Source organism: Rana temporaria, chromosome 1 (genome assembly GCF_905171775.1).
Source record: "Rana temporaria chromosome 1, aRanTem1.1, whole genome shotgun sequence".
NCBI classification, from domain to species: Eukaryota; Metazoa; Chordata; class Amphibia; order Anura; family Ranidae; genus Rana; species Rana temporaria.
In genome coordinates this window covers 151,545,681-151,571,739 of record NC_053489.1, presented here as the reverse complement: position 1 = coordinate 151,571,739, position 26,059 = coordinate 151,545,681, and the positions used below count along the sequence as shown (strand labels likewise).

The 26,059-nt window shown below is 39.8% G+C and overlaps 1 protein-coding gene across 5 annotated transcripts in view; it reads right to left on the bottom strand.

The window, feature by feature from the left end:
- Positions 1–26,059, bottom strand: part of LOC120932100 (synuclein alpha interacting protein) — a 336,823-nt gene that overhangs the window by 42,023 nt on the left and 268,741 nt on the right. For all 5 annotated transcript variants that reach the window (XM_040344238.1, XM_040344252.1, XM_040344261.1 and 2 more), the window contains 2 exons: positions 7,108–7,221; positions 4,839–4,964 (listed from right to left, as the gene is read on the bottom strand). In XM_040344238.1, coding sequence (XP_040200172.1) covers positions 4,839–4,964; positions 7,108–7,221 — 240 coding nt within the window. The remainder of the gene's footprint in view (positions 1–4,838; positions 4,965–7,107; positions 7,222–26,059) is intronic.

The window sequence follows — 26,059 nt, the reverse complement described above, 5'->3', positions numbered from 1 at the left end:
ACTAGTGATAATCACTGTGTCGGGAGAATACAATTCCTGGGCAGGGGGGATATACCCCTGTCACTACTGTCTATGTTGATGGGGGAATCATGCAACTTTTTTTCTTTCCTGAAATCCGTGGATGCAGGAAAGAAATTTGCACCGTATATTACCTGTCTAACTGAAAGTGAAAGTAAATTGTGAATGTCTTGAAAGAACAGGAGAGGGGGAGGGAGACAGATGGGGGAGAAAATGGATGGAGATAATGCAGTTCAGTGATTACAGTGTACTGCAGTCTGCAGTGCACACACTTACCCACGGTCCAGGCTAAAATCTCAGGCATCATTCACACACAGCCAGAACGGCTGCTGATTTAAAATGTTCCCACCCACACATCCCCTCTCTTCAAATATAGCACACCAGATAGTGTGGGTGGGACTGGACTGGAGCATAATGTTGGGGGGGGTCAAGGCCCCCTCTGGCCCCCCCCTAGGGTCGCCATTGCTTAGTTTTGGATAGACTACAAAGGATAAGAACCAGTGTCCTATTTAACTGCTATATGGGGCTCCATTAGAGAGATTTATGTTGTAAATATATACTATGGTGTCAATAAATATGTTGTAAATAATGAATGATGACTGACTGACTAATTTAATGTAATTATTAGTCTTGTGGAAACAGGTACAGAACGCAAACTTCTCCAACCCAAACTAGTTTCTAGGCAGTAACCTTGGTTCTTTTCCAGAGACAATAGCGCTACAATTATCCTACAGTTCCAGCCATTTATCCTACAATTTACATATACAATATCCTAAAATAAAATTGTTAGTTTCATGAGACAATAAGTGAGGGAAAACTTCTCCTAAGGCTACAGGAAACCAAAAAAATATATACATATTTCTGTCTCCGTTGGTGTTGGAAATTTCCCCTTAACTCCTACCTGGTGAAACCACTGTCAATGAAACAGTAAGTGAGGGGTAATCTTTCTAAAAATCCCAGATATTTGATTATTATGAATTGAAATGTATTTAAATTATTATATTTCTGCGTGCTATTGACTTATTTCTTGCTAATTTAATACAAATGTATGTATTTATTTTATTGAAAATAAACTTAAATTTGAATGAAAAAAAAAAATCCCAGATATCATTGAAAACCCAACAGGGGCTTTACTTTCCATAGTATGTTCAAAATAAACTAAGTTTTGGCTGAATATAAACTTTAAAGTGAAAACTATGATCTAAGTTTCTAAAGAGATTATATTATGCAATATTAGACACCTCCAGGTGGCTGTAGTCCAGATTATTGTTAAGTGTCCCAAGACCCCCAAATATCAACCAGGTACCAGGTACCATGGAGGCAGACCCACCACACTGACCAACAGTGAGTAGCAGGGGAGAGGCCAGGTTCACGCAGACTCAGATTATGGTGCCTGGAAATGTCTATTATAACATGGCAATGAAAGGTTCTTCATACTTGAGACATAATTTAAAGTCTGTGCTTAACCAGAGACATTAGTATGTTATGTGTCCCTAGATCCCCGAAATTTTAGCTAGCTCCAATGAAGGCTTACCCACTAAACTGACGATCATTGACTATCAAGGGACAGGTCGGGTTCAGATAGACTCACATTCCGGTGCCTGGAGGTACCTACTATAACATGCCAATTAATGTCCATCATATTTAAGACACACTTTAAATTTTGTGTGTAACTGGAAAGAAAATTCCAACTTGAAGGTGTAATCTTATATGTCCGCATTCTTATGCTGGTAATAATGCTATCATGGCACCTACCTCAGAAACCCATTTGTTTCAGTACATTTCCAAACACAAACAGTGTTTGATTGTTTGTGTCCTACAATAAGTCAGTGAAAATTACCAGGTGCCTAACCCAAAGTTAAAATCTCTTCTAAATTCAGAAAGAGACCTCAAAACCAGAGGTCTCAGTTGCATACATTTGCGGATATACATGAAAGCTTAACATTACTTTAAAAAAATCAGCTAAAACTTGTATGAACCTTCCAGAAATGTGCTGCAACCTATGAAAGGATCGGACCATGTCATGTCATACATAGAACTGTGAGTGCACAAAGAAAAAAAAAGGGAAAATTGCTCTATCAAGCTATTAACAGTAAATTATGCACATATAAAGGGGAACAGCTTTTGGCTATAAAGGGATTAATCAGCTTCTTTTTTTTTTCTTAGAAGAAAAAACTTGGCATGTTTGATATGCACCCTGTGGGATCCACATCTGCCCTAAACAAGTCCCCTAATAATGTCTAGTATCTTACTAAACAATTAAAATAACCTACTGCTCAGCTCCACACACTGTTTGCTAATCTCGCAGTATATGCAGCATAGTTTAGAATTAAATGCACAGTTCTATTACAATGTGCCTTCAATATATATTTCTAAATATGCAAATTAGAGTTTTTAGATGTAGTGTAAGTTATAGATAAGGTCACGAAAAAAACTATGCACATGGAAATTTGTCTGTGTTTTGAATATATAGGCCCAGATTCACAAAGCACTTACGCCGACGTATAACATGTTACACCGAGGTAAGTGCAAATGTGCGCCGGCGTATGTGTGCGGCAGACCCACGAACCAACATGCGCCTAAAAACAGGCTACACCCCGCCGACGTAGCTTGCACACGCCTGCGTAGGGTGTGCGCACATATGGGCTGGGCGTATGGTGCTGCTCCCATTGATTAGCCATTCAAACATGCAAATGAGGGAAATACGCCGATTCACGAACGTGCTTGTGCCCGGCGCATGCTACGCGAGATGCGTGTAAGTTGTACGTCCGGCGTAAAGTTATTCCCCATAAATGAGGTGCAACCCGGCAACAGACATGGACAGGTCTGCACCAGGGAACACAAGCCGGCATATTGTGCGTTGGACGTGTGTCTGGCTGGGCGTATGTTATGTTCACGGCGTACGCGGTGATCCGGCGTAGCTTAGGCAGTTGTGCCGGCGTGATTGTGAGCAGGCGCAGGGGGGTGCTGTGCATGCGTCCACGTCACGGCGCATGCGCAGTTTGTGATACGTACCTGTCTGGCGCTCGGCCCATCATTTGCATGGGGTCACGCCTCATTTGCATGGGGTCACGCCCACTTCCACCTACGCCGGCGTGCACCTTCAAAACCCACACCGAGCTGGCGCAGTGTTGGGAGCACTGGCTGGCTAAATGCAATGCTTGCCTCTCTGCACTACGTTGGCGTGCCGTACAATGTGCGCTACGGCGGTGTAATGTGCACCATGCTCTCTGTGAATAAGGGCCATAGTGACTAGCCAAGTGCACCTTTTGCTCGCTATATTTAAAACAGACCTTCACCCTCCCATGGAACTCTCCTCCTCTCCATCCTGCTGCCTCATTGCAGTGCTGATATTGCTTTTTTGTTTACTTGCACATTTTTTTTCTGAGTGAAAGGCTGGGCCTGCCCCCTGGTTTTTGGAATTCACCTAGTCCCCCGATGCCTCCTGGGATGCCCCATTCAGCAAAGAGGTGGGGGGCTGGGCTAGCGGCAACTGCACCTGGAAAAGCCAGTATCTGTCACAGACAACATGGTGGTGTTGGACCCGTGCAGTGGCTGCAGGGAGGAGGATCCCAGCAGTTCAATGCTGGATCCACTGGCTAGATGAAAATGATTACTGTGCAGAAGACAGTAAAGGGTAAGTCGGGAAAAATGGTGGGGAGGGGGAATGAAAGACTGCAGTTCCTCTTTAAACACTTTCGGACACTTTCACCCCCTTTTCTCCACATACCAATTTTCAGCTTGCAGCACTTTCACACTTTCAATGACAATTGCTCGGTCATGCAACACTGTACCCATATGAGATTTTTTTCTTAATTTTTTCACACATATATATAGTTTTCTTTTGGAGGTATTTAATCACCACTGTTTTTTTTTTTTTTTTTTCTAAATAAACAAAAATAAGATCGAACAATTTTCTTTGTTTCTGCTACAAAATCTTTCAAATAATCTTTCTTCATAAATTTAGGTCAAAATGTACACTGCTACATTTCTTTGGTAAAAAAATAACCTATATCAGTGTATATTATTTAGTCTGTAGATACAGGGATATTGCCTCAATTAATTAGCCAAGTAGGGGTGGGTACCACCATCCTTAATTTAGACAATGGAAGAGATAAAAGGGTTAGTCAGTGGTTACTCCAAAGTACTACCCCACGACACCTCATAATGTTATGGACTATCTCGGTACCCAGGGATTAGGACAGGGTATTTTTAAAAATATATGATTTATTCAAAAAAAAATCAATAAAAGCATTTAACACAAATGGAAAGAATTGTTGTATAGAATTCTGTTTGATTAGCATTTAACAAGCATAAAGACCCCACTGGTATGTGGGGAGAACACTAATGTAGGTTCAGACGTTCATCCTCAAACTTATAGAGTCTACAAACTATGGTATATATATATGAAAATCGATCAGTCCTAATGTGTGGATCTCCTTGCTTGAGGCCTGAAAATGCCAGGACCGTACAAATACCAGGACCCACAAATAATCTATTTTTGGAAAGTAGACCGTCCAAAGTATTTAGTACTGAAAAAAACATTTGCCAATTGCAGCCATAACCTTGGTATAACCACTTGATATATAGAGCCTAAAGACAGCAAGTGGTTAAATTACTGAAAGACTTTGAGGATGTACCAGTATGTATAAAGCAGTGCAAGTGACATTCACTAAACATTCACTGCAGATGTACCTTCTTGGTACAGGTGTTTCATATTACAGTGATTGAATCACACATAAATCTGCCTGTAGAGATTCAGCCAGAATACATCTTTCATCATTTCCCAGAAAAAGAATTAGAAGAATACTTTTTGTTACCTGAATGCAGCCTAGATATCCATGCTGAGAAGCTATATTAACAGCACTGTTCCCACATTTGTCAGTCTCATCAAGGGAAATCCCCTGTTCTTGCATAAACTGAAGCAGCCACAGTAGTATTTTTTCCTATGAAAAAAATATTTGGATAGAAGATAATATTTAGTAGACTACAAACTTTCCGCATAACGCTGTTTAATAGAGGTCACTAAAAGCCAGGTATATTGGCTATGTTTTATGAGGCCACTTAACAACTGTTATTCATTATATGTCCTGTGTTTCATTTCCCCTCTGGTATATACATCATGCCCAAGTAAGGTTGCAATTGCTCCTGCAGACTATACTGTACACTTCTAACGGCTTGGAACAGGAGAGGGTTTTGTCACGTTAAGCTTGCAGTACAGTTGCAGAAAAGCGTTTTTGAACCCTTGAAAAAAAAAGGGATTTCTACATGACTGGCTCCTATTATATGGTCTTTTCCTAAAATAAAGAAAGTCTTGTTTAACAAACAGTTCACATACTGCCATGTCTCTATTGACAGCTTAAAATGTATTTCCACATTTGCAATCAAATTTGTGAAAACCCCACAATATATTGTTATGTGTTCCTATTCGCACAGCATGTCTAAAAAATAAAAATAAATAAAATGTAATTTACCTTTTAAAAACAAGAGTCTTGCCAAGCACTCTGTTACAATTACCTTCTATATATTTCTGTTGGGAATGTGTCATGGCCGACTTCAATAATTTCTCAACCAGCTTAGTGTGAGGCAAAAAAGTGGCAACATTTTCTATCTTTATACTTCAGGTCAGCAACCCAGACAGCATGGAAGTCAATGGATCATCATGACAGACATGGGGAAGGAATCCTCAAAAGGTAAAGTCACAGCTTCTCTTATACTCTAATGCTAGTTCCTTTAGGCCAGGTTCACACATTTGCGGCCGCGGGTTTGTGCCTGTTCACCGGTTCATGTGCAGTGCAGGTCAAAATTTTTGCCTGAATTCGCAACTGAACAGGACCCAAACACGCACCAGACCCTTCTTCAAATTGAGCGTCGATTACACATTTTCCTGTCATGCGAAAGCCGCATCCAATTTGCATGTGTGTGAACCCAGCCTCAGAAAAATTGAATTTTCTGAGGCATCTAGGTATATGTTTAATATATGGCTTTAGAACAAAGCCAGTTGCTGTAGAATATTTATTCACTTATTGTTAATTACAAATTTGAATGAACTGCCCTTTAGAAAAATTTGCCTCGCTCATCGCTGGGTTTACATGGCTGGGTCAGTGTATTTTTACTGGAATTTCTATTATAGTATCCGACAAATCTGATCCTGCAGCCTAGTGCTATTATTTAGTATCACTGGGTGTGAATGTTATGCAAAAAGGACAAGCTAACCCTTTTTTATATATAGAATTCTAAAAGAGCTTAGCATCTGCACAATTTAGAAGACAATTCCACCCAGCAATGAAAATTAAACATTGCAAGAAATAGGGTGTGTTAAATGTCATGTCGTTTCCTTATTTCTCTCCAGAGGTGAGATCTGTTGGTTGGAGTTCCTGTGTCATACCTTCCTCATCTACTACTATTCCAATTGTCCTCGAACTGAACATGAACTTGCTGCATGGGAAATAGGTGTTGCTATCAAAATATTGGCATATGTAACGTTAGCTAGATCATATACCTGCTGACAACTGGGGAAGTGGATTTGCGGACTGAACCAAAGTGCATTGGAAGGCAGCCTGTTAAGTACAAGCTCGATTTTGGCTCAGCACAGGCTCAGCTCATCTCTATAAATGTCTGCTGCGTCTCTGTTTTTTCTAAAGCATCTCTTTCAATGACACAAAACTGCCTTAAAACTTGGCTCCTGCTTGCTTGTTACACTGACAATTGCTCAGTTCCTGCACTCCCCCTTGGGCATGCCGCCCTACCGTTCAGTTTTTTCCAAAAGGTCAACCAGCAGCCAAAGTAACCCCTCCACTATAGGGTTAGTGACTCTGGGCTCATGTAACTCAATGCAAACAGCAACTTTAATCTGAAGCCTGTCAGACAGGAAATTTGCCTTTCAGCATTTTAAAATGTTTTTTGGAGGATCAGCAGTTCTACAGTGGACAATGGAGACTCAAAGGAACACTGCTGCTCTCTTAGGGGCTTTCTTAGTTTTTTTTCTTCTACCTATTGCCAGTAGATTCAGAAGAATGCTCATTTCCTTTCTTATTTTTTTTTATCTTTATTAGTTCATAAAACACATAGGAAGTTTAAATAACATACCTGACCATAGTTGGCTGCATAGTGGATAAGGCTAGGGTGATCCTTCGAACAACTCAGCTCTGCAATGGCTTCAGTCTCACTAACCATCCATCGCACACACTCCAGTTGACCTGTCTGTATAAAGAGAGAGGAATATTCTTTACATTCTTTTTACAAAATTGTTTTACTTAGATTTTAAAAAAATGCGACTTTAAGTATCACTCAGGGCAATTTTTTTTTAGTTTTGGATAGAGTAAGAGAAGGTAACAATCCCTGTCTGTTTTTTTTCCATCTGTGTCCCATTGCAGAGATTTCCCTTCATATCCTGTCTCATAGGCAAAACAGGAAGTGAGAAGAAATTCCTCCAAAGTGAGGGAATCATTGGAACTAATGTCCCCATTCAAAGAGTTCCCCTGTATTGCTGTTCCAATGACATTCTAAAATTTAGGACTTTCTTTTCACTTTTGATGATAATGGTAAACAGGACAAATATAGAGTGTGAATCTCCCTAACGGGGGCACAGACAACAATAAAAACCTCACTGTGGTTCTAATCCTCTTGGCACTACCCAAAAAAAAAATTCCTTTAGTGACACTTCAATTTAGCAGCTTCATATGTATTTTTTGTTCACTAGTAATTCTACACAAGAAATCAACAATAACTTTTATTAGGAAACATTCATTATCAGGTTCACACTATATGTTTTTTCAAAAATGAATTCTAGACTTTACTGGGCTAATTAAAACTTTATATATATATAAAAAAAAAATTGAATATGCTACATCCCAAAGAAAAATTAAGTGAAAAATTGCCTATGCTAACAACAGGTGTGGAATTTCTTACCCACTGTGCACCATAGCACACAGCTCATATATTATTAAAAAATCTGAGAAGCCATCAAAAATTAAAAAAAAAAGTGTATGGAATTTGAATTACATATTTTCTATTGAGTTATGTTAGGATGGGGTAGCCCATAGCGGTGATCATGCAGAGCTGTATAGAATCCCTCTGCAGTTATGAAAGGCCATCACAGCAATCCTCATTCTCAATTGCATCTTGTCATGCATAATTGTAACATTCCCCTTCAGAAGCCAGGCTTTCCCAGTGGTGTTACATTACTTTCTATGCAACTATTTCTTCAGGATTAGACTCATGGTCAGTCCTTCCAGAATGGGCTATAATTGCTCTTGATCTGTTTCTTGTTGATATAGATAGGGAGTCCCTAAGAGAAAAAGTGAGTTACGGGGTTTTGACAATTTAAACCTGAAAGGTCCCTTAATTCTCCGGTGGACTATCTGTGAAAAATATTTATCTGTATAAAATACCGGTAAGTGGTGTGAGGTTTCCGATTTCCAGGCTGCTGTCACTCAGTGTTTTCTGGTAGCACGCTAATTAACAAAGTGTATATTTGACCCAGGTTTCCTTTTATAAAAAGGAGAAAGCCTGCAGCTGCCCTTCACTTAAGTATGTAGTCAAATACTATGGACTTCTAGTATTTCTTTTTCCAGTTCATTAGTGTTTGTTGGTCCCTGTGCTTAGAATCTCTGGCATTTTATGGACTAGTTTATACCCTATGTTAAATGATGAGCAGATAATGACATGTAGTGCCTATGTAGGGACTGTTTCCCTAGGGACCCTTAATGTTAAGTGCATGTTAGAAACACACTCCATGTATTTTATTGTGGTTTGGTGGGAAATGGCTATTTCCATCTTTGTTCTGATGTTTGAAAAAAAAAAAAAACCCTCTCCTAACTTGAAAACCTTCCCAGGCACATAAATTACTGTAAAACCCACTATCTATACATGTGTGTGTATGTATATATATATATATATATATATATATATATATATATATTTTTTTTTTTTTTTTTTTTAATTGTACATTTATATTATAATATGTTAATAATAATTAATCATGTTTATGCTGCCACTATACACCTTAATTGTGCAGTCAAGAAAAGTTTCTTTCCTGGGACATGACTGGATATTTGAAACTGCCACAAAGTTACCGGTTAAGGCCCACTTCCAGCCAATAGTTTTTGGATAGACTTAGGAAGAGTAAGTTCCTTGCTTTAATTTTGCTGTCCCAGATCCTAATATGGATATTTCCTGTCTCCACTGGGACAGGAAGGGAGCATTAGCAACCTGACAAAGTTTATAATCCTTCCCCATTGTACTGAAAATTTAAATATTTTGTAAAAATCTGTGTCCCAATTGGTCAGAATTCTCATCACTTCTTGTTCCAACATAAAACGATAGGATATCTCTCCAGTGAGATCACATATAGTGGTTCTTACCCCTCCCTGTCCAAAATTGAAAAATAACAAAAGTCAGCAGTTGTACTTTACATTAACCTCCCTGGCGGTATGATTCTTTCAGAAAAAAGGTGCTGAAAGCGATACCATTATTTGCAAGGAAATTTGGCGTTTTATACTGTAGGCCTGTAATTCTTAGGAATAACTCACTTAAATCTGACCAAACAAGAGTATTGTAGGGATCCCAGGTATGAATTTTTTTTAAAAACAAAATTATAAATTATAATATAATAAATATTTATAAATAATTATAACAAATAATAATATAATTATAATAACAATTATTCAATAATGTAATCAACTCAAAATCACTGAAATTTGCTCAGTTGCAGAATTGTCGCTGTCATTACTTTTATTTTTGTGATTATAATTTATTATCGCTGTTTTCTAGCTGCTCTAAAACCATTTTTGACATAAAAAGACACTTTTGGTTGCTATGGACTAGGGTTGTCCAGATACCGATACCAGTATCGGTATCGGGACCGATACCGAGTATTTGCGGGAGTACTCGTACTCACGCAAATACCCAGGATACCTAAATAGAATACTTCCCCCCCCTTTCCCCCCCCGCCGCTGCCGCCGCATCGCGCTGCCACATCGAGGGACATGGCTAGAGGGACATTGCTGCATATGTGAGGGACATGGCTAGAGGGACATTGCTGCATATGTGAGGGACATGGCTAGAGGGACATTGCTGCATATGTGAGGGACATGGCTGCATATGTGAGGGACATGGCTAGAGGGACATGGCTGCATATGTGAGGGACATGGCTAGAGGGACATTGCTGCATAAGTGAGGGACATGGCTAGAGGGACATTGCTGCATATGTGAGGGACATGGCTGCATATGTGAGGGACATGGCTAGAGGGACATGGCTGCATATGTGAGGGACATGGCTGCATATGTGAGGGACATGGCTAGAGGGACATTGCTGCATATGTGAGGGACATGGCTAGAGGGACATGGCTGCATATGTGAGGGACATGGCTAGAGGGACATTGCTGCATATGTGAGGGACATGGCTAGAGGGACATGGCTGCATATGTGAGGGACATGGCTGCATATGTGAGGGACATGGCTAGAGGGACATGGCTGCATATGTGAGGGACATGGCTAGAGGGACATTGCTGCATATGTGAGGGACATGGCTAGAGGGACATTGCTGCATATGTGAGGGACATGGCTGCATATGTGAGGGACATGGCTAGAGGGACATGGCTGCATATGTGAGGGACATGGCTAGAGGGACATTGCTGCATAAGTGAGGGACATGGCTAGAGGGACATTGCTGCATATGTGAGGGACATGGCTAGAGGGACATGGCTGCATATGTGAGGGACATGGCTAGAGGGACATGGCTGCATATGTGAGGGACATGGCTGCATATGTGAGGGACATGGCTAGAGGGACATTGCTGCATATGTGAGGGACATGGCTAGAGGGACATGGCTGCATATGTGAGGGACATGGCTAGAGGGACATTGCTGCATATGTGAGGGACATGGCTAGAGGGACATGGCTGCATATGTGAGGGACATGGCTGCATATGTGAGGGACATGGCTAGAGGGACATGGCTGCATATGTGAGGGACATGGCTAGAGGGACATGGCTGCATATGTGAGGGACATGGCTAGAGGGACATGGCTGCATATGTGGGGGACATGGCTGCATATGGGGGGGACATGGCTGCATTTGGGGACACATTTAAAAAAAGTATCGGTATTCGGTATCGGCGACTACTTGAAAAAAAGTATCGGTACTTGTACTCGGTCCTAAAAAAGTGGTATCGGGACAACCCTACTATGGACAATCTACAGTTTGCAGGGAGAAAGAACAGTTTTTATTATATAAAAGTACATGTAGGACACTGGGCAGACCACTAGGGACAAGGGGGGTGTATAATTTTTACATACAGTACTCTAATCTATAGGATTACAGTATACTGTATGTAGTGTGTTTGTTTACGTTTTTGTAACTCCGCAGGGAACAGAGATTGGCAGCACAGGAGGACACTGTGTGAATCGAGCGAGGTCCCGCTCGCTCACACAGCGCGGTGGCATCGCTGGATCCAGGAACAAGGTAACAAAACACTGCCTGTGGATCCAGCGTGGCGAGCCCGAGTCTAACTCGGGGTTACCGATCCTAGCACAAAACTCTAACCCTGAGTCAGACTCGGGAATACCGCCAGGGGGGTTAAAGTCCATCTCTGGGGAATAGAAAAATCCTCCCGAGCAGTGGGGCTGCCCCAGCATTTAACCAATCCTCTACACTCTTCTAGTCCCCTATGCTTTGGCAGTAGATTTTCCTTCGGCATCCACACATCCATTGCAGGACTATATGCTCTGCATTGGACTTCAGATGACATCAGAGGACCTGCGAGTGCTGGAGCATAGGGGAGTCTGCAGGAACCAGTCTTACAGTCAGAAGGAAGCCTGCAGGGGAGGAGGATCGGGTAAGTAAATCTGATTTTTGAGGGCTCCTTAGTCCTAAATGAGCATTTAGCTCTTGCAGTACATGGCAGCTCCACTGCAAGGGAAATTTGTTTTCTTTTTACTGGAGTTCAGCTTTAAAGATATTATTTTAGTAAGTGAGTCCTTATGTGTAGTATTAGAACAGTGTGAATTCTCTTCAGTGTGGATGTCATGAAGCAAAGCCCACAATATGTCTGCAAGAGTGCATGGTAAAGAATTTGCTTTCTGTTGTCCCAGCTGCGGTTGGAAGTCAACTGGTAAAAGGTTGCCGATTTAACCAGTAGACAGGGTGGGTCTGGTTTTAAAGGCTGTAGGCTCAGTTTCCAGAGAATAGTTTAGTTATATGACCCCAACTCCACAAAGAGGACAATATGCTGGGATTGGAATGAAATGTATTCTGAGGAACTTGATGGTTCTGAGTGTATAGTTATATTGAGGTTGGTAGTCAATAGGATAACATTTAAAATTACAAGTGGTACAGTTTCATGTTGATACACAACTAATTATTGTATATAGGTTAATTGATAACTTCCTTTAATTTTCCACACTACTTCAAATTATCTTAATAGTGAAGCGAGTGACCAATAAATGAACAAATTAAAATGAAATAATGATAATAATAAAAGATAATATAAGTTTATAAAAGTAAAAGTTACAACCCTACAGATTGTATCAGCATTCCACTTTCCTTTCCTCTGTATTTTTTAGGCTTTTTGTTTGACACAACCCAGCCTCAAATTATAACATTCCTCTGCCTTCTCAATCAAAATTTTCTTAAAGGAAGAAAGAACATTTTAGGCAATTTTAAATAAGATGTATAATCTGGCCAAGTAAAATTAATTAACCATCTCAAAGAAAAGAATCTATAACCCCAATTCCAAAAAAGTTAGGATGCTGTGTACAATCTACATAAAAAACAGAATGCAATGATTTTCAAATGTCATGAATCCATATTTTACTCTGAGTAGAAAATGGAAAACATCAAATGTTTACACTAAGAAAATTTTAAATTTTAGGAAAAAAATAAGGTAATTTTGAAATTGATAGCAGCAACACGTCTCAAAAAAGTTGGGACAGCGCAAGAAAAATCTGTGGTAATAACAAGGATGAGCTGGAAGAACTTTTTGAAACAGTAATATATCAATATGTACAGTGCATACTATCATCAAAAGATTACAAGAATTTGGAGAAATCTCGGTGCACAAGGGACAGGGCCGAAATGCAATACTGGATGCCCTTGAACTTCAGACCCTTAGAGAGCACTGCATTAAAAACAGTCATGATTCTGTGATAGATATCACTACATGGGCCTAGGAAAACTTCCAAAATCACTGCCTGTGAACATAGTTTGCCAAAGCATCCAAACATGCAAAGTAAAGCACTATCATGCAAAGCAGAAGCCATATCTGAACATAATTGAAAGTGATCCGAAGTGATCATGATATAAAACGGTCTTTTGGAAAGTGGAAAATTGTTCTGTGGTCAGACGAATCAAAATTTTACATTCTTTTTGGCAACCACTGCCACGTCCTCCTGACTTAAGAGGAGAGGATGGCTTGTTATCAGAGCTCAGTTAAAAAGCCTGCATCTCTGATGGTATAGGTCAGTGATGGCGAACCTGTGGCACGCGTGCCACAGCCGGCACGCCGAGCCCTCTCTGTGGGCACGTGAGAAAATCCTGTACTGACTCGGTATATCGCGTCCACAGCTCCCCTTCACATAGAACTACATCTCCCATAAGTCTCTGGAGCCAGGGATGATGTGTCTAGGATGGGCGTGGACGAGATGAAGGGTTGCTCCGGGTTGGATGGCAGACGGAACATGTGGTGGGGATTGAGCCAATGGGGGGCTGTGTCTAGGATGGGGCGTGGAGGAGATGAAGGGTTGCTCCGGGTTGGATGGCAGGCGGAACATGTGGTGGGAATTGAGCCAATGGGGGGCCGTGATGGTGCCTACTGAAGCTGCCCAATCACAGGCCGTTCTTATGCCCGGGAACTGACTGAGTCGGCTGATGCATTGGAGTGCTGTGGCAATCGTTAAAGTAAGTGTACATGCTGTGTGGGGAATAAATGTGTTTAGCTGTGTACACTGTTACTGTGCCTCTTCAAATAGAATCTATTCCTTGGGGACTTTTTTTTCTTCTTGTTCCCAACATTGCCACAAAATATGGAATTGTCAGAATAATGTTGTTTATATGTGGTCTGTGTTACAGCAGATGTCTCATGCTTTATGTTGGCTATTCAGGTTTATCTGGCTGGGAATGCCTGCTAGATTTTGCAGAGATCACTGCAGTACAGTATGAGATGTAAATACATATAGTTTTTGTCCCTGACACCCCCCTATATTTCATGATACCAGAGTCACATGACAGACAGTCCAGAATCACTGGCATTAGAGGTGTAGAGAGGTGTAGAGATGCTGCTGGAAGTTTGCATTTGACGTGCATTGAACTGCACAGGCATTGTGAGTGAACCATTGGTAAAGCATTGCTACAGTTGTCTTTGAATGTTCACTTTCAGAAGGATGTTTCCTGGACATTGAGGTCTATGAAGATGGTCAGGAATGAGAGATTTTCTAAGTAGTCTTCTGCTACAGCAATGCAGGGCAACCAGTATGTCTTCAGCTGGAGTAGAACTACAGATCTCAACATGCCTTAACCAAAGAGAGCATAATGTGTGCCAGCAGGGAATGGGGGGACTGGGAAGTTCTGCTGCATTGGAGAGTTGCTGGTTGCATGTCACCCCCTGTAACAGGATTTGTTTATCATTCAGCCAGTGCTTCTACTGAACAACTAGTAATTTAAAGTACACCTGTCATGCAACTTGCGTGTATTGAATATTAATGTATAGTTAGAATAGTGATACTGGAATTTGATTGCACAATGCTAGGACAGCTTCCAAAAAATGTAACTTTTGTCAAATGTGTTCTAGTTTTAGATCTTCTTGTACAAAACACTGACTACATAGTGAATACACAATGATTTCTGATGTGTCACATGTTCACCCCCAGACATCATATCCCACGCTCATCAAGTTCTGTATATGTTGGCACTTTGGAATGAATACGTTGATTTTGCGTTGCAGTTTGGGCACTCAGGCTTAAAAAGGTTCGCCATCACTGGTATAGGTGTTCATTAGTGTGTATAAAATGGCCAGCTTGAACATCTTGTAAAAGCACCATCAATGCTGAAAGATATATCTAAGTTTTAAAGCAACATATGCATCCATCCAGATGATGTGTCCTTCAGGGAAGGCCTTGCATATTTCAGCAGGACAATGCCAAACAGCATACTGCATCTATGACAACAGCATGGCTTCATGGTAGAAGAGTCCGGGTGCTTAACTGGACTGCCTGCCTGCCTGTCCAGACCTTTCACCAACTGAATTTTTTTTGGTGCATCTTGAAACAAAAATATGGCAAAGAAGACTCAGAACTGTTAAACAGTTAGAATCCTATATCAGACAAGAATGGGACAGCATTCCTCTCACAAAACTCTAGCAAGTGGTCTTCTCAGTTCCCAGACAAATACAGAGTGTTGTAAAAAAAAAAGGTGATACTACACTGTTGTAAATATGGCCCTCTCCCAACTATTGAGGGTGTTGCTGCTATCAATTTCAAAATTACCTAATTTCTTTCTTAAAATGGTACATTTTCTTAGTTGAAACATTTGATATGCTTTATATTGTGAATAAAATATGGGTTTGTGAGATTTCCATATCATTGCATTCTGTTTTTATGTAGATTTTAAACAGCGTCCCAAGTTTTTGGGAAATGGACATTGCCCCGGCAAACAGATTACAATTCTAATTTTGGCAATAGTGGTACAAAAATAATTGGTTTTCTGTCTAGAGATGAGCAAATATATATATATATATATATATATGGGTGAAATAGGGATGAGGGTATACGTAGATATCTTGTCCCTGAAGTCACCCCCTAAATAAACTAGAGGGGTGGGAAAGGGTACACGGAAATTAGGGTGGTGGCTTTTTGCAGCCATCTCAGACCCACACCTTAACCACTTGCCGACCAGCGCACGCACTTTTACGTCGGCAGAATGGCACGGACAGGCAAATGGGCATACAGGTACAGGTACGTCCCTTTAAAGGGGTGTTCCACTCATTTTTTTATGTTTATTAAAAGTCAGCAGCTACAAAAAGTGTAGCTGCTGGCTTTTAATAAACATACACTTACCTGCTCCACTGTCCAGCGCCGTGCCGCACGGCTACACTTACCTGCTCCTCTCCCCCAGCTCCGCCGGCGTCTCCATCCTAACTGTGGGCACCCGGCCGTGACAGCTTTCGGCTTCACGGCCGGGCATTCACTGTGCATGCGCGAGCGGTGCTGCGCCATCTGATTGGACAGGCGATTGCCTGGGACCTGTCACGTGTCCCAGGCGATCGCCTACAGGAGGGGCTGCCAAAAGGCCCTTTGCAGCCCCTCGGCGGAAGGAGGAAGTGGGAAGTCCCACTCCTCCTGAAGCCCCCACTCCCCCCCCAAAAAAATGACATGCCAAATGTGGCATGTAAGGGGGCGAGGAGTGGATTAAGCGGAAGTTCCACTTTTGGGTGGAACTCTGCTTTAAACGTGCAGCGCACGACCCTGCTACAAGCTCTGTGACCGTGCCCATGGGACCCACGGATTCAAAGTCAACCAGTGTCACGCGGTCGTGTCATGGAGCTGCAGAACGGGGGGATGCCAGTGTAAACAAGGCATCTCCCTGTTCTGCCTAGTGACAGGACACTGACTGTCTGCTCCCTGTCATCGGGAGCAGCGATCAATGTTGTGTCACAGTAAGCCCAGCCCCCACACAGCTGGAATCACTGCCTAGTAAACACTTAACCCCTTCCTAGCCCCCTAGTGGTTAACCCCTTCCCTGCCAGTGTCATTTACACAGTAATCAGTTCATTTTTATAGCACTGATCGCTGTATAAATGACAATGGTCCCAAAATAGCATCCAAAGTGTCCGATGTGTCCGCCAAAATGTCGCAGTCACGATAAAAATTGCTGATCGTCGCCATTACTATTAAAAAAATTATTATTAATAAAAATGTCATAAAACTATCCCCTATTTTGTAGACGCTATAACTTTTGTGCAAACCAATCAACAAAAGCTTATTGCGATTTTATTTACTAAAAAATATGTAGAAGACTACGTATCGGCCTAAACTGAGGAAAAACATATTTTTTTATATTTTTGGGGTAAATTAATTAAAGCAAAAAGTAAAAAATCTTGCTTTTTTTTCAAAACTGTTGCTCTATTTTTGTTTATAGAGCAAAAAATAAAAACCGCAGAGGTGATCAAATACCACCAAAAGAAATCTCTATTTGTGGGAATAAGGGGACGTCAATTTTTGCATGACCGTGCAATGACAATGCAATTGTCAGTTAAAGCGATGCAGTGCTGAATCGCAAAAAGTGGACCGGTCATTTGGCAGCCAAATCCTCCGGGGCTGAAGTGGGTAATTAAATAATTTATAACACTTTAGGTTGTGTTTTTTTTCCTCTTTTTTTTTCTCCCTCTCTGGGGGAAGGGGGGGGGGGGATTGGGGGACTGGGGGTAGTGTATCCCCTCCCACCCTTAAAAATGGAGTAGATGGTTGGGTGAATTTAAAATTGACATGTCTATTTTGGGGGATGGGAATATTGTGTGATTTATAAACTTTAGGAATCATATGTATCTTGTGAATTTTGAACGCTATGTAATCATTTATGTTGTGATTTGTGAATGTCATGATATTAAGTTTGTCATTTCTAATAATTAATAAAAAAATCTAAAAAAAAGATGAGCAAATTAGTAAAAAAAATCTGATCCTTCTGAAAATGAAGGCATCCAGTAATGTGATATATGAAGAGCCATTCTGGGCAAAATAGGTAGCCTATAATTCAAACTCCCAAAGCTCCCACGTTATCTTTGGTAAATAGACAGATCAGATATGTGTTTTTCTATTGGACACTCTGACACAATACTGTTTTCAGTTTTGATACATAAATCCAATTTTGCCAATATAACATGACAAATTTTCAGAACAAGGCTTTAATTTATATTTGATATGCACAAATTATGTTAGCATGTGCTATATTTTTGCATAGCACATGAACGTTTGTTTCATATTAGCATGAGACTTTTTCTGTGCTTTTTCATACCACTTAAATTTCTGTTAAGCAGCTATTCAGTTACAGCCACCTTGAATGTCTCTAGTAATCTTTCTCATGTCTACATTTGTGCATTCTTTGATTTGTTATATAACCGTAATCTTTCGTGAATATGGAGCTTAGGTCAAAATTCCAAGACTACGAAGCATAAAATATTATTAGTAGTGACTGCATGTGTTCTTAGATGTATATTTTATATGTGTCTTCCAAATGATTATGTTTTTTTTATGACTGGAAGGTGTCTTAGACTATTCCCTATGTCCCCCTTTTCCAAATATATTTAATCTTTGCTGAACCAGACAGACCCCACGTTGGAAATAATCCAAAAGTTAAAAACTTCACCATGACCATTACGTATGGCAAAAGCATTTGGAAGTCTGTCAGTTTATATACACTTGGGGTTACGGATCAAGCTACTAAAGTAGACATTTTGCCACTAACATTACTTTAAGCACCATTTACAATCAACATATTTTGTTTCTGTATGCATACTTCAACTGGACAAGATTTATGCGTGACCCGTGTAATGATAACTTAATGGACACATTAAAAATAGGAATCCCGTGAGTCAGAAGGACTGAGTACAAAAGTATATTTAGGTTTCCACCGCTTTCCATCTTAAAATGCCAGTTGCCTGGCTGACTCTGATGTCTATACCATCTTGGTACCCAATATAAAGCAAGCGAGTCTATGTTTTTCTGTAAATACAGGTTCCCTTTGAGAATCTGTCGGCAACACAGCCAGTTATTTTATACACCTGCATGCAAAAATCCAGTTTAAACAAATTCCAGGGATGCAAAATCCATACTGATGTAATGTATTCTCATCATATATACTAAAAACACCAGCCACAGGGCTTTTCCCCAAGGAAAGGATGAGGCCCCGTACACACGGCCGAGAAACTCGACGGGAAAAACACAACGTTTTGCTCGTCAAGTTCCTTGTTCGGATGTCAGAAAACTCGTCGAGCCAAATGTTCCCATTGCCCAACGAGGAAATAGAGAACATGCTCTCTTTTTGGCTCGATGAGTTTCCCAACGGGTTTCTCGGCGAAAAGTGTACACACGACCGGTTTTCTCGGCAGAATACGTCTCCCATCGAGTTTCTTGCTGAATTCTGCCGAGAAAAACAGTCGTATGTACGGGGCCTGAGGCTTACCACAGATGTAACATTTAATTTGTGAACTTTCCTGGATTTTAAGCATATTTAACATAGGGGTATACACTGAAAATAATATAGATTTTCTGCATGTGATAAACACATCACAGGCCGCAACACAGAAATAGTAATGTCAAAAACATTGTTGAAAGGCTATTACAATCCCCACCTTCAGAACCTTTGTTCAGTTCACATGTAGCCTAAAGGAACTGTAGAGGCCCTGGTATGGTATGTCTTTCTATACCAGTATTTCATCTCTATCTCAAAGAATTCATGCTATTTCAATTGAAATATGAGACTGACAGCCCAAAGGACAGGAGGGGAAGTTTCTTTTTTCCATATGCTGAATAAAGCTTTCAGCAATGACTTTTCACCACATACTGTACAGGTGACCAGCAAATTTATGGTAAACAGTTACGAATGTGCACATATTTCACTGGTACAAACAGCCTCTGAAATGACAGTAAAGCAACATCTCACACTTCCAACCTCTATGCTAACACTTTCATGAGCATTAGTTCTATTCGTTTTAATCAAATCAGGATTGCCGAAGACACAAGCCAAAACTGATATTTCGTATATCATTCTGGGATGCCAACATATGGATCTCTATGCTGGGGTCCTGCAGATGCAAGTGGTATGATGGCCCTTTAAAAAAAACTAAACAGTCAACAGATCACCACAACCAATACTTTAATAGGCAGTATCTAGCCCGATCCCCATAAAGGCTGCAAATGCACGTGATATGATAGCACATTAAAGGAAACTAAACAGTCAACAGATCACCACAACCAATACTTTAATAGGCAGTATCTAGCCCGATCCCCATAAAGGCTGCAAATGCACGTGATATGATAGCACATTAAAGGAAACTAAACAGTCAACAGATCACCACAACCAATACTTTAATAGGCAGTATCTAGCCCGATCCCCATAAAGGCTGCAAATGCACGTGATATGATAGCACATTAAAGGAAACTAAACAGTCAACAGATCACCACAACCAATACTTTAATAGACAGGATCTAGCCAGATCCCCATAAAGGCTGCAAATGCACGTGATATGATGGCATATTAAAGGAAAATAAACAGTCAATAGATCACCACAACCAATACTTTAATGGACAGGATCTAGCCATATCCCCAGAAAGGCTGCATGTGTACGTGATATGATGGCACATTAAAGGAAAATAAACAGTCAACAGATCACCACAACCAATACTTTAATAGGCAGTATCTAACCAGATCCCCATAAAGGCTGCAGATGCAAGTGATATGATTGCACATTAAAGGAAACTAAACAGTCAACAGATCACCACAAACCATACTTTAATGGATCTAGCCAGATGCCCATAAATGATGCTATTCCATTATTGGTCCACCAAAACTAATATATCAGTCAACAGCTTCTTATATCTCTCAGGGATTAACTCAGGGATTAGGAACTCTACTCCTAATTTCCAGGATAATCTCTCTGCAAAAGCCATTATGTGTGGGTTTGTTCTCCTTGGTAAGCTTTACATTACACTACACTGCAGCAAAGCCATTGGAAATGCTTGTGTCACAGCAGGATAAAATAAACCATATAATATGGTGGGCTGAGCTAGGAACTCCGGATGTGAGATCTCCGTACTCAAGTCTCTGAGAGATAATTAAGAACCACTTGTGTCTATCTGTACATTAATTAATAATGTTTTAGGGGGCCCAACTCTTTCGCTGCGTCCACACGATCGGACATTCCGACATCAAAACCGTGGATTTTTTTCAGACGGATTGTTCGCTCAAACTTGTCTTGCATACACACGGTCACACAAATGTTGGAAATTCCGAACGTCAAGAACGCGGTCACGTACAACACTACGACGAGCCGAGAAGTGATTCAATGATTCCAAGAATGTGTAAAATTGATTCCGAGCATGCATAGGATTTTTGTATGTCGGAATTGGCTACAGACAAAGAACTTTTGTTTTTTGAAAAAATTGAGAACCAGCTCTCAAACATTTGTTGTCAGAAATTCCAACAGAAAATGTCCAATGAAGCCTACACACGATCGGATTTTCTGAAAACAAGCTCACATTGAACATTTGTTGTTGTCGGAAATTCCGACCATGTGTACGTGGCATTTCTGTTGAGAATGTCTTTATTCAGTCCACTTTATTAGGCAAGAATGAGAATGTGCTTGACTGACCACCGATCATGAGTTAAGTGGTAGGAAACCACCATATGAACATCATTAAAAAAATATTTCCCTAGACTGAGGTTCATCAACTGATGAACAAACTGTCTTTCTTTGCAACTCATGCATATGTTTTATACTTTATGCTTTATTACACTGACTATTTTAATTAAAGTCTATTCGCAGTACTTCATCTTGTTTGAGGACTTCCAGCACTATGTGGCTGATACATTATGATAATTAAAAGCCAATAAGAAGACTAAACAACTTGAATGCCATCTAGTACAACTTTCGTTTTTTTTTTCAGGTTGGCTTTGGAAAGTAATATGCAAGTTTAATTTATTCTGTACTGTTTTCATAAGGATTCAGGTTTATAGGCATTTTAATGGGGAATGGCAGATCTCCAGCAACTTAAGTCATATAGAGAATAAAATGTCAACACTTTAGCAGAAGGTGATAGCTTTTTATTGGACAATGTACCCTTTAAACAATGAAGAGCCATAAAACCTCACCTATACTGTGTAGCTGTAAAATTACCTATACTATTTGACTGTAATAAAAAAAAAAAAAAAGTAAAAAAAATACCTATTTCAGGTTATAGCTACTGCTAACTTGTTGAACTGCCAGAGAAAACTTTGGTGCAATCATAAGCAGAGCTGTGGTCTTATATGTGTTATTATTACCAAAATCCTAGTTAAAGTAATTTGGTAAATTATTATGTGTGGAGGATAAGTTGCATATAAGTATTTCCAGTTGGTCCTGTTAATGCAACCTATAAGAATTTATATTGCAGAATCAGGTGTGTGTGCAAGTGATAGATCTGATAAATATATGAAAATGAATGTGCTAGTAAGTAAATCTGATTTGCAACATCTTGATTTACTGCAATCCTGACATCACTGATTTCACAGCTGACTGTAACTGTAAGAAGCTCGCCATAGTCACAGGATATGATTGTTCAAATATGATTCGATCCTCTCCAGATCCCCTGTTTACCTGACATACAGTATTCATCCAGACCAGTACAGTGTCAGAAAATCCAATGAAAGTCTGGTCTCAGTATCTCCCATTAGACCACTAAAATAATGACTTGCATTTGAAACTCAGGAAGATTACTTTTCAACTCTGTGAATTACGCATCAGTATTGTAAAAAATATCTACAGCGCTAAATTAAATACTCAAAAATTATAACATTAATAAATCACCAAATAATAAAAAGCTGCAAAAATATTTGGTAGTGGGTCAAACAAAGTAAAGATGTGTATAATATAAAATATTGCGCTAATTATTAACTTAATTATGCCAACCGTGCTAAAACAGTGATTCAAAAAACAATATAGAAACAAATCCACAAAATGTGTCCAATTGTGTATAGGATGTGCACCAGTGTTTCAATTAAAACAACAACACCCAGTTCAGTGCAGTGATAGGATTAATCGATGTAATCACAAACACACTCCTGCTTCACAGATGGGGGGATCTCCTCCACACAGACACCGCTCATGAAAAGGAAAGGAGACAGCTCATTGCACAGATGGTATGGCACCAAAAAGAAACAAACAAAAGATATTCCTCTAGAATGGCACACTCACGCTACCGCCGTTAAAACAAAGCATAGATATCCAATGCACCAATCCTCCATAGGGCCGCTCAGCTGATGTTGCATCTACTCATTCGGATCCACTGTCCGTCCCGCTCGTAGCTCCTCCCCCACGCGTTACGTCAATGGTCACTTGACTTACTCATGGGTCACTCCCCGTCAGGCCTCAGCTGTTGGTATTTATAGTCAGTGAGGCTGACAGGTAAAAACGGGAGCGAAGGAGTGATTGCACATCGTCATCATTGCTGGCATTCAAAGGATTAAACATGCATTGTACACAATATCTAATGCATGTTAGCAATTTTAATAAGAACTTAAATGTTTAAAACTTTAATGTTTAAAACTTTATCTAAAAACTTTACCGATTTTGGCATTAATAGACACTGAGGATATGCATCAAAGGCATAGCAGCCTCTAGTGGCTAAAAAACAATATTACAGCTTATATTGCAAAACATTATCAAGCAATCAATTAGGCACAGATATAATCGCATTATTAACATACACTTATAAATATACAATAAATCCCAAATGTATTGCGGTTTAAAAAAAACATAGGTGCTGTAAGATTAAATTAAAAATATGATTTAAAATTTAAAATTTAAAATTTAAAATTTAAAAATTGCAGAGAGGAATTAATATAGATAGATACATTATCACAAATACTTAATTAGTTATCAGAGATGAAACAATTGAGGTCGAATTCTATATTTAACCCGTTGGGCGATAAAGACCTCATTTCGTGTATCCATCTTGATTCTGTTTGGCTTAAAGTCCGTACCATATGGCTACCTCTCCAATGGGGGTTATATTTAGCAATTGCCCAAAATTTGAGATCTTTAGGATTCATATTGTGGCAGGAAGCGAAATGACGCGACACATTATGATTCGGAAAGCCCTTTTCAATATTTTGAACATGTTCCCTGAGCCTTTTCCATAGAGGTCTTTTTGTGCGACCAATGTACTGCAGAGAGCACGAACATTGTAGAGCATAGACAACACCCTCCGTTCTGCATGTTATTAAGTCTTTTATTTGGTATTCCTTTTGTGTAACATTGGACGTAAAGCTGGAACATTTTTGACCATTAAAATTGGTCTTTTTGCAGGCAAAACACCTTTTACAAGGAAAAAAGCCTTTTCCCTGAAAAAAGGTAAGAGTATTTGATTTGGTGGGGGGATCGGGTACATTTTTTGCCACCAAATCCCTCAAAGAGGGAGCACGTCTGTAGATTACCCTTGGCATACTTGGAAGTATACATTGCAGCTGTTGATCAGCTTGCAATATAGACCAATGCCGTTTGAAGATCAATTCCAGTTGTCTGTGTTGGACATTATAGTCCAAGATTATTGGTATATTGTCATCCATGGTTTTATTTGTAATCTTATCTTCAATTAGTGTCTCTCTCGGTATATCTAACACGTTTTTTATTTGCGTCTGTATGAAGCTACTGTCATACCCTTTTTTGGTGAATCTCTCGCCAATCCAGTTGGCTTGTTCCAAATAGGTCTGAGGGTCGGTACAATTCCTGCGGATTCTTACTAACTGACCTTTCGGTATGTTGATGAGCCATGGATCATGATGGCAGCTATCTACCGGGATATAGCTGTTCCGTTCTACCGGTTTGAAAAAGGTTTTAGTAATGATCTTTTGAGCTTCAAGTGAAATTTCTAAGTCCAGAAATTGTATCTTTTTATCATTGATGGTATAGGTAAGTACAATGTTTTTCTGGTTAAGATTCAATTTCTCAAAGAATTGAACCAATGATTCCGCATCTCCCTTCCATATGAGAATACAATCATCAATGAATCTTTTATATAAAACCAATTGATCTGGCAAGTTGCAATTTATCAGAACTTGCCAGATCAATTGGTTTTATATAAAAGATTCATTGATGATTGTATTCTCATATGGAAGGGAGATGCGGAATCATTGGTTCAATTCTTTGAGAAATTGAATCTTAACCAGAAAAACATTGTACTTACCTATACCATCAATGATAAAAAGATACAATTTCTGGACTTAGAAATTTCACTTGAAGCTCAAAAGATCATTACTAAAACCTTTTTCAAACCGGTAGAACGGAACAGCTATATCCCGGTAGATAGCTGCCATCATGATCCATGGCTCATCAACATACCGAAAGGTCAGTTAGTAAGAATCCGCAGGAATTGTACCGACCCTCAGACCTATTTGGAACAAGCCAACTGGATTGGCGAGAGATTCACCAAAAAAGGGTATGACAGTAGCTTCATACAGACGCAAATAAAAAACGTGTTAGATATACCGAGAGAGACACTAATTGAAGATAAGATTACAAATAAAACCATGGATGACAATATACCAATAATCTTGGACTATAATGTCCAACACAGACAACTGGAATTGATCTTCAAACGGCATTGGTCTATATTGCAAGCTGATCAACAGCTGCAATGTATACTTCCAAGTATGCCAAGGGTAATCTACAGACGTGCTCCCTCTTTGAGGGATTTGGTGGCAAAAAATGTACCCGATCCCCCCACCAAATCAAATACTCTTACCTTTTTTCAGGGAAAAGGCTTTTTTCCTTGTAAAAGGTGTTTTGCCTGCAAAAAGATCAATTTTAATGGTCAAAAATGTTCCAGCTTTACGTCCAATGTTACACAAAAGGAATACCAAATAAAAGACTTAATAACATGCAGAACGGAGGGTGTTGTCTATGCTCTACAATGTTCGTGCTCTCTGCAGTACATTGGTCGCACAAAAAGACCTCTATGGAAAAGGCTCAGGGAACATGTTCAAAATATTGAAAAGGGCTTTCCGAATCATAATGTGTCGCGTCATTTCGCTTCCTGCCACAATATGAATCCTAAAGATCTCAAATTTTGGGCAATTGCTAAATATAACCCCCATTGGAGAGGTAGCCATATGGTACGGACTTTAAGCCAAACAGAATCAAGATGGATACACGAAATGAGGTCTTTATCGCCCAACGGGTTAAATATAGAATTCGACCTCAATTGTTTCATCTCTGATAACTAATTAAGTATTTGTGATAATGTATCTATCTATATTAATTCCTCTCTGCAATTTTTAAATTTTAAATTTTAAATT